Source organism: Hoplias malabaricus, chromosome 3, assembly GCF_029633855.1.
Source record: "Hoplias malabaricus isolate fHopMal1 chromosome 3, fHopMal1.hap1, whole genome shotgun sequence".
Classification (NCBI taxonomy): Eukaryota; Metazoa; Chordata; class Actinopteri; order Characiformes; family Erythrinidae; genus Hoplias; species Hoplias malabaricus.
The window spans coordinates 80,582,201-80,592,059 of record NC_089802.1 but is presented as its reverse complement, the minus strand read 5'-3'; the positions used below and the strand labels follow the sequence as shown (position 1 = coordinate 80,592,059).

The following is a 9,859-nucleotide window of genomic DNA, read 5'->3' as shown; positions in this document are numbered from 1 at the left end:
TTCATGAGCTACTGGCATGATCACGTGAGCTGCTACAGATATGAATTTGTTGTAAATGTTATAATCTCAGTTGGAGTGAGTCAAAGTGACTCCAAGTATGATCTCTGAGCCAAGGGGTGACAGTGTCAGGAAGAACTCCCCTCAGCACAAGGAAGAAACACTGAGAGGAACCAAGACTTATAACACATAACAACACAGCAGTAAAAATAAATGGATAGAGATGAAGGTACAGTAAAGTGAAGGAAATGTAGAAGCTATAAAGGTGTGAGAGGGAGCAGAAGGTGGGCAGTGATTCTGTGGGAGAGTAAATACCCGTCTAAAGTCCATTTGGGGTAAAACAGTTTGGTGCGTGGAAGTGCAGGATGCTGTAGGAGAGACGGGGCCAAGCTTTTGAGCAGGATGTTTAAGGAAGGGATAGGATAGTTTTTTATTGTTCCACAGGTGGAAATTTGCATTGTTACAGCAGCAGCGTATAAAAAAATAATAATTACATAAAACTAATTAACACATCATGTCAGGAACGCAGAGGGCGAACTGATGGAGGCGGACGCACACTCTAAAACACAGTGAACTTTATTTATGAAAGAATAACAAAACAGAGAGATTATGATAACAAGACAACAAACAGAGGGCTAACTGAGACATGGACAAAGGAGCTAAGCGAACTAAACTGGGACACAAAGTTAAATAGACGAAACCTAAACATGGAGTACTGAACAGACTAAATCTAAACACGGAGTGCTAAACAGACTAAACATAAACATGGAGTGCTAAAGGGACAGAGACTAGAGAGCTAACAAACTAACAGGACAGAGAGCTAAACAGACTGAAGAGGAATACAGACAAACTAGAGATACGGACAGACAGACTAGAGGGTTAAACAACATGACTAGGAAGCAAAACGACAACATGACACGATAGAGACAGACAGACCGGACTGAGCGACAATAGGAGCGAAACAAGACTGGGAACTGGAACGAATGACCGACAAGTGGAAGTGAGACAAGGGGACTTAAATCCTTAACACAGAGATGCACCTGAGACAGATAACGAGGGGGAGGAAGAAAGGCGGGACATGGGCGGAGACATGGACAACAACAAACAGAGCCATGTGCTGAGAGAGCACATAGCAAAAAAAAAAAAAACACCTGACAGGACCAGTGCCCCCTCCTGAATGCACAACTCCCGGGGAGCGTACACCTAGACCACCCAGGAGCTGGCGCAGGAGAGAGCACAGAAAACAAGACAGACTAAGACAAGACAAGGAACCATCAGGAGACAGGACTCAGGACAAGACAGGAACAGACACAGAAAATGGGGCTGGGGACTTGACAGGACCGGAAACTGGGGACTGGACTCGGGACAGAACAGGAGACTGACAAACGGTGGAAACAGGAGAAGAAACTTGGGACAACACAGAGGAGAGAAACGGAGACAAGACAGAACTAGAGACGGGTGATGAAGCACTGAAATGAAGAGTGGGACTGGACTGGATTAACAGGGGACTGGACAGGACTTGGCAGGGGAATAGGGACCAGGATGTTTACGGGGACAGACACGAACACAGTGACAGGGACAGGAACAGAGACAAATGCAGACACAGGAACAAGGACAGAGACAGGGACCAGAACAGGGACAGACAGGGGAACCAAAACAACCAGGGGGTGCCCAGGACTGGCAAAAGTCTGTGGGGCTGTCCGAGAAGCCAGCCTGGGCACAGCTTTAGGAATCATCCCCGAAGTCAGGATAGGGATAGGGCTGTGATAACATATTGCTGAGCAGATATGCAGGGAAATTTTTTGATTGGAGAACGAGAAATTATTTGCTGAATTAAGACTTTAGCAATGTTTAAACGCTGTAGCGACTATACTAAAGCTAACTTTGTATTTTCATGTACTTTGAGTCAAATTAGCAGTTACTGTGAACTCAATGTGAGTTTTAATGAATGTAGTTTTCGTGTTTGGAAAGTTTGTAAAAGTTAATGCTGCAAATGACATGCAGGCCTTAAGCATGTGTCTGCGAGTGAAGCCTTATGTTGAAGAAATTAGGGGTTTTTTGGTCCCACTTTATATTAAGTGTCTCTAATAACTGAAAACACACATGAACAACATATGCAACAACAATGTAACTACTGATGAATTTGTACTTGTTACAGATGGATTGCAGTAGTAAAGCTTATGTAATTACATATGTGTATCAACTACAATTTTGCCTTTTTTAATTGCATCTTCATAGTTGTCTCTCATGTAATTACACACATGTTATAGCATATGTATAATTACACTAGTAATCAGACTGGAACAAGATTCTTTGTTCCAGAAGCATTTCTGGCAGGTATGTATTAACTTACATTAAGAAATTAAACTGGATTTGCCATAGTTTCTAACATTTAGCTAATATTTATGTTATTGTTGAGGCATTGTAACAAGTTTCAGCTTTCAACCTCTCTGTGATGTGAGAGTACAGTGGGTGTCTATTATTTCACAATGTAACATTTATGAAATAATTTAAATGTGGTTATTTTTTTACCTCTAAACAACGTCTATATTACCACTCAGTACACAGTACCTAAATAACTACACAGGAACTATCCACTTATTTCAAAGGGTTAGTTTTACATACTTAGTCTGGAATAATTATTAATCATTTAAAGACAAATTAAAATTAAACTGCTACCTATCTCATTGCAACACATGCTAATACTGCAGAATTGCATATAAGAGTTATTTAGTACATGTATCCTTATAACGACAGGACATTTTAAACACATTCATCATTTTATTGATGAATTAAACTTATTTAGACAAGGTTTAGTAATACAAACCGGATTCCAAAAAAGTTGGGACACTAAACAAATTGTGAATATAAACTGAATGCAGTGATGTGGAGGTGGCAAATGTCAATATTTTATTCATAATAGAACAGATGACAGATCAAAAGTTTAATCTGAGTAAATGTAACATTTTAAAGGAAAAATATGTTGATTCAAAATTTCACAGTGTCAACAAATCCCCAAAAAGTTGGCACAAGTAGCAATAAGTGGCTGGAAAACGGAAATTGAGCATATAACGAACAGCTGAAAGACCAATTAACACTAATTAGGTCAACTGACAACACGATTGTGTATAAAAAGAGCTTCTCAGAGTGTCAGTGTCTCTCTGAAGCCAAGATGGTAAGAGGATCACCAATTCCACCATTGTTGTGCAGAAAGATAGTGCAGCGATACCAGAATGGTGTTACGCAGCATAAAATAGCAAAGACTTTTAAGTTATCATCATCAACCATGCAAAACATCATCAAAAGATTCCGAGAATCTGGAACAATTGCTGTGCGTAAGGGTTAAGGCTGTAAAACTCTACTGGATGCTCATGATCTCCGGGCCCTTAAATGTCACTGCACCTCAAACAGGAACGCCACTGTCAAGGAAGTAACAGAATGGGCTCAGGAATACTTCCAGAAAGCATTGTCAGTGAACACAATCCACCATGCCGTCCGCCGTCGCCAGCTGAAACTCTACAGTGCAAAGAGGAAGCCATTTCTAAGCAAGCTCCACAAGCTCAGACGTTTGCACTGGGCCAGGGGTCTTTTAAAATGGAGTGTGGCAAAATGGAAGACTGTTCTGTGGTCAGATGAGTCACGATTTGAAGTTCTTTATGGAACACTGGGACGCCATATCATCCGGACCAGAGAGGACAAGGATAACCCAAGTTGTTATCAACGCTCCGTTCAGAAGCCTGCATCACTGATGGTATGGGGTTGCATGAGTGCTTGTGGCATGGGCAGCTTGCATGTCTGGAAAGGCACCATTAATGCAGAGAACTATGTTCAGGTTCTAGCGCAAAAGACCCCACCCAATGTTCTCTGCGGCCCCCCCGCGAAGGCCCGCGACCCGATCCGGCCCAAAGACGCCACCGTGGGTCTCTTGACCGGCCGAGGACACGCTCCAGGGCGTCGGACGTGAGAAAAAACCAAAGCAAAGGGTCCGCGGGGCACCGGCGGGCCCCACGTCCCCTCTGCTCTGCCGTTGCCCTCTTAAGAGGAGGAGCAACTCTGGACTAAGTAGCCATGTGGTGGGCTCTCAGTGGCCAAGGCAGACACCAATAGAACTGGGGCATTTTGAATTCGTAAACACTCCAACATGTGCTTTTTAGTGCATGTATAAACATTGTATGTTTTCAGTAGTATTAGTGTGAGCTTTGTCAATGGTAAAATACTATACATTTATTGAGCGACACGAGAAACGTTAATACATTTTAACTGGTTTATTTACAAGCTTATAAAAGTACTTTATGTTTTCCAAGTTTGTGAAAACGTTCGCAACAATTGCATATAAATAAGAAGGGCTCATTTATTTACAAAAGGTCTCATCACATCCTATATATAAGTACAGTATTGATAAGTACATATGCAGGTTAAGTAGCAAGTCTGAATTACACAGTGGATTGTGCGTGAAATTGTGTGTATAGAGATGTACGTGGATGTACTGCTGTTGCAAATACCAGCGTCCATGTGAAAAAAAAAAAGTCAGCGGTCCCCCTGCTCCTCTTGCTCAGCCAGCCACTCCTCTAACGTCTTTCCTTCAGCAGTGGCACAGAATGACCTGTTGCCTATCCTGCTATGTCCGAACTCCCTAGTCTTTGGTTGGCCACAGCTGGAGCATCTGTAGTGGGTTTGCTGGTGGAACTTGGCAGGAAGCGTGGAATAACCCTGATGTTTACTCAACGCTTCCGCTTCCTTCCGTCTCCTCCACTCTGTTGTCCTGCTCCATTTTCTCTCGGGCTGAGCTGGCTGGGTCGGCTGTACTGGCTGGGGAGGTCCTGGCATAAGGGTCGGCTGGAATGGCTGAGACGCCGGCTGAAGCAAGAGAAGTGCCGGCTGGTTCGTCAAAGGTGCCGAAGGCTGAAGGAACAGTACAGTTCCTCCGGAAGCCGGAGGCTGTGGCAGTTGCACCGGCGGAGCAGACGCAGGAGCTGCGGTAGCAGGCCGTCTTCGCTGTGCCGCTTGCCCCGACAGGTCCGGAGGAGTGGGGAAAGAAAAGGTCCTAGGGTACTCCTCCGGCACCTTCTCACTAGGCTGCGGCAACGGAACGGCAGCTGTGAGGCTCGGCTTGGGCAACGGAATCTCCATCGCCAACACCGTCTGCTCCTGTTTCTTCTGGATGCTGTTGTGCCTTTAAAAAAAAAAAAGAAAAAGAAAGAGAGAACAGTGTTATTCAGTGCTTGCTGGAAGAGAGCGTTCCTAGCATTGATGTTAATAAAAGTCGGCTTAAAAGTCTTACCACACAGAGAGGGTGCGCTGGTTGATCTCGTACAGCTGAAGCGACGTCGCCTGCACGAGACCTGGGCTGTTCAGTACCAGCCTCCTGATCCTGCCGTAGTCCTGCAGGATCGCAGCCCAGCGGTTCACCCTCGCTCCAGCGACCCTTCGGCCATGAGGGTGAACGTCACACAGCTCCAAGCAAATGGCCTCCACAAGGCGGCTTGCATCTGGCCACTGCGCAGGTCCCGTTCCTTCACCCAACAAGCAGCTGTTGGGAGAAACAGAATAATACAGAACACGTTATTAAACATAAATGTGCCAGCACAGATCACGCAGCATTAAATTCTTTGTCCAGGAGTATGATTAACCTACCGCTTTAAGCTCTCGACCCCGCTGGAGACCGTGGACTTTGCATGGCTGGCCTTAAAGCGTCCCTGAAGCAGCCGCTCCCTGTGCCTCGGCTGGTAAGAGACACGTTGCTTGTCGACGTCCGGCAGACGGTTCCAAAGGGCGACGATGTCGGCGACCTGCTTCTCAGAGAGACAGGCTTCGTCGCGCAAGTCCACCAGGTACCTGGCCAGCCTCACCACGCATTCGTATCCTGGCGCTCCGTCCGGCCCTCTGAAAACCTGACAAGACAAAGACGTTCAGGTTAATCGTGCTCCCTTTTCCATGTATGGTTAAACGCTCACATGTATAAAACAAAGCACTTACTTCTTCTGCTTCCGGTTCTTGAGAGGGGAGGACCGGGTCTGCGGAAGCGTCTTCTGACTTTGCGGGAGGAGATGCCGCAGCCTCGGCCTCAGCCACCTTCGGGACGGGATCATCCAATGACAGAGGGTCAACGGTGGGGTCATTGTCCACTCCGACATAGGACTCAGCTTCACCGAATCCTTCGTCCTCCCATTCCGACAGGTCGTCGGGGGTGCCGTCGGGGGCATCCGGGTCCCGGCCGATGTCGTCCCTCAGCTCTTTGCACTGCTGAGAGAAGAGGTACTCGACACCGATCAGCTCACCTGAAACGCAAACGATCACACAGCAGTTTAATAAGAGTGGCTATTTGTGCCGAATGAAAATAGATCGGCTATATGGTTACAGCACGATGATTCGCGTTCAAAAACGTTACCTGTGTACTCTCTGGGCTTGGTGTAGTCCTCCACCAGTTTACAGCCCAGCATCTCCTCACTGAGCTGGTTGAGCGCGTGCTGCATGTGGCCAGTGTAACACCGCAGCACCTGCTCCGACCGGTTCACGGCTGATGAAGCGCGGTCCTCGTTCCACCTCACCAGCCCTTCCAGGAGGTATGCCTGGAAGTTCTCGGCATTGGCAGAACTGCCTGTAGGGCAAAGAAAACATATGTAAAAATCACTCCACCATGAAGTCACATGCATACAATCACAAAGTGAAGAAGAAAAATAAAGAAACTCACCAGGAATGAAATGGCTGAGGTGAAGGTGGAACGACTCGAGGGATGTGGAACCACGCGCACAGCGGTACACGGGAAGAACGACCCCTCCCTTCGTCACCTGCCCCGTCTTGGTGTACAGTTGGATTCCAGGAGGATCTTGGATGCAATCGAGGTGTTGCCGTTGCGTGTCCCAAATGACATCCATCCGTTCCTTGTCCAACAGGGGGATGCCCATCGTGTCCTTCACGTCAGTAAAAGCCACCAGCAGCTGATCTATGAGCTGCTTGGTTTCCCGCGCCCCACGTGTGCGACGGCGACAGTGCCGAGCGAGCAGCTTTGCGCTCAGCTTGGCGGTGAGCTCGTCCTCTGTCGAGTGCGTGATGCCCTTCCCTTTCAGCTCCGTCTGAACGGCCTCTCGCAGACGAGCCACGTCCCCGGCATCCCACTCGAAAATGCAGGCAGACAGCTTCGCCATAAAGATGCCGTACAGCTGGTGGCTGTCCGTGGTGACTCCCACGGAGAATCTTCTCATCAGGTGCCACACGTCCAGTCTGACGACGAGCTCCTCCCACTCGTGGAACATGGCAGCCACTTTCGATCTCCCCGTTCTAGAGCAGCAGTCCCTGTCCACGTACATGAGCTTGGGCGGAGGGACTCCAGCGTCACGGTAGCGCCCCATCAGCCCCGCTGCCATGGGCAGCAGCCCGTCTCCCTCGTGGGACGTGAGCACAGACATGAGGACCTGCCCGAACTCATTCCCCACGTTGGTGGCCCAGGCCGCTGTCCCAGCGGCATCTCCAGCCAGCTTCTTTGTCACCTTGAACAAAAACAAAAACATACAGCGTCAGGGTACTCCGTCCACCCTAGCGCTTGGCTATACTTTAACACAATATAATGGATTTTAAAAAAATCTCTTACCTTCTTTGTTGAATCCATCTTTAAGACCGATCCAAAAACAGAGGTGATCCTGGCCTTCATCTCGCTGATCCTCGATCGGATGTCCTCTGCGTGGACAGTGAGGAGCCAGTGGGGCGAGGGAATAGGCAGCATCTGCGGCGGTGCCTCCAAACTCTGTGCCGCAGCACCAGGGACCCGGAACTTCTTGCACACCGCAAGGTAGCGCATCGTGTTGGTCATCCAGGTCTCGCTGTGCTGCTCCTTAAGCTTGTGGTACAGCGCAGTGACGCTGTTGCCGAGGGACCGCTCGCGCATCAGCCGGACCACTTTCACGTCACAGGACAACCTGTCAAACACATACACAAACGTTTAGATCAAGAAACTGGCTTCAGCGGCTGACGCACATTCGAAGAATAACTACTGTGTGCGTGCGTACCTGTACGTGAGAATGGCTGGAAACAACGCTCGGTGCGCAGGATCCAGCTGCTCCAAGACGTCCCGCGACCATCCCGCCACCTTCTTGTGACAGCGACGACACTCGAGGTACTCCGTGGCCAAGTAGTACCAGCCGTCCAAGTCGAGCACCCTCCTGACCGTCTTGTACAAGCCGCACGCCGTCAAGCGATGAGCAGCGCGAAGGCATTCGGGCTGCTGGCACGACAGCCTGAACGCCCACATACGGTAGGGCATCCAAATGCAGAAGGGCCGGGTGAAGAAGGCAGCGGGGGAAGCCGGAGGCTGGTGAAGGACAGGACGCGGAGGAGGAGGAAACCACCACATCCGGAGTTGCTCGGTTAGAACAGCTCTCCCTGCAGCATCCCTCTTGAACATGGCACGGCTGATCCACTCGTGCTGCTCCTTTGGAAGGTGATGTTTCCAGCTCACTGGAAGCACAGGACCCTACAGAAGACATGACCGTCAGTATGTGTTCACGAGTACATTCTTATAAACATAAGCAAAACAATTTGCGGGCACAGTGATCTCACCTCGGAAGACGCACGGGGTGCATCCCTCTTCTGAGCGGCTATCCTCGGCGAACGACTCGGGGTCACTGGTTGGGGAGGCGTCATTGCGGCACTCTGCCTCGCGCGGGCAGGGGAGGTCATCGGGACGGGTGATTGAGGGGCTGATGAAAGAGAAGCATAAACAAGTAAGCAGACCGTCAAAAACCACCAGGACATACTACTACTACTACTCGGACAGGACGTGCACAGTGACAAACTAAAGTCTCCAGTACTACAGTGTTCGACGGGCCACGCCACTTACCGTGACCCCTCCAGCATCACCTTTCGAGGTCTAGATAACACATGACATACAACAAAATGTTATCACACATTAACCGTGTTTCAAATGTATTGTTATTTACACAAAAGCATCAGAGTTTAGAGAGGACAAACCTGATGTCTCCATCGCCATGGCAGATGCCAGCACTTCCTCGTCTGTGGGTTCTGAAAAAGACAAATAATTAGCAATTAAAGCTGAGCTCACACTATAGAATGTGCTTGATGACCTGAACTAATGCTGTTAAAACTCACCTGAAGGGTGTGCAGACTCTCTGGGTGAAGACTCCGGAAGAGGGGTGGACGTTGCAGTGGCAGACTGAGAGGAAGGGGGCCCCTGCTGTGTCGGCTCAGCATCCCTCTTCTGTATGTATATCTGAAGAGCTTCCATCTTTGTCCCACGCCTGCATGACTGAACCCTAAGCCACTGGACATAACTGTCAAAAAATAAAAAAACAATTACAATTAATTAATTTCTTACTGCTTCTAATAGTAAAACCAACATGAACACACCCTACGTACTCATATAGAACATGTAAATGAAAATGTGCTCTCACCTCCTTTTCTCCTTGTCTTTGGACTCATAAAGTTCCTTGTATGTGTTTCCCTTGTGAGTTCCAAAGCCCACCAGACAGTCGTCCGCCTGCGTATCCCGTCCCTTACGTCGCTGAATGGCATGAGCAACCTCAGGGAAGGAGCTGGCGTACTGGAGCAGTGCGTCTTTGTTGCTCATCAGTGGAGTGTCGCATCTGTTTCCAGACTCGCGCTCCGTTTGGTGTCCAGAAAGGACCATGACTGCATAGCCCAGGTCATTCTCCAGCAGCCACTTGAAGGGTTTCCCCTGGTACCGGCCAAACTGAAGAGCACTCTGGCTGGCCAGCAGCTGGCTATCCCACGGATTTCCTCCTCCGGCCACCACTCTCCTCCTGGCCTCTGTCAAGACAGTCTTGGGGTTTTGGGCCTGGCGGGACGCACCAGATCCGACACCGGGCAAGCTCTCTCTCGCTGCCTGAAC

The 9,859-nt window shown here is 48.8% G+C and overlaps 1 protein-coding gene across 2 annotated transcripts; it reads right to left on the bottom strand.

Annotated features, from left to right (window-relative positions):
* Positions 1 to 4,318: 4,318 nt before the first annotated feature.
* LOC136692608 (uncharacterized) lies at positions 4,319 to 9,145 on the bottom strand. 2 transcript variants are annotated; one of them, XM_066666158.1, is made up of 12 exons: positions 9,100 to 9,145; positions 8,962 to 9,012; positions 8,831 to 8,860; positions 8,551 to 8,690; positions 8,001 to 8,464; positions 7,586 to 7,910; positions 6,689 to 7,484; positions 6,386 to 6,595; positions 5,974 to 6,275; positions 5,632 to 5,888; positions 5,279 to 5,527; positions 4,319 to 5,170 (listed from the first exon to the last, which is right to left on the bottom strand). In XM_066666158.1, exons 4-12 carry the CDS (start codon positions 8,668 to 8,670, stop codon positions 4,525 to 4,527), a joined length of 3,369 nt encoding a protein of 1,122 aa, XP_066522255.1. In that variant the 5' UTR covers positions 8,671 to 8,690; positions 8,831 to 8,860; positions 8,962 to 9,012; positions 9,100 to 9,145; the 3' UTR covers positions 4,319 to 4,524. The 2 variants fall into 2 exon arrangements, with proteins under 2 accessions (XP_066522255.1, XP_066522256.1); XM_066666159.1 differs by lacking the exons at positions 8,962 to 9,012; positions 9,100 to 9,145 and having other exon boundaries at positions 8,551 to 8,919.
* Positions 9,146 to 9,859: the final 714 nt, after the last annotated feature.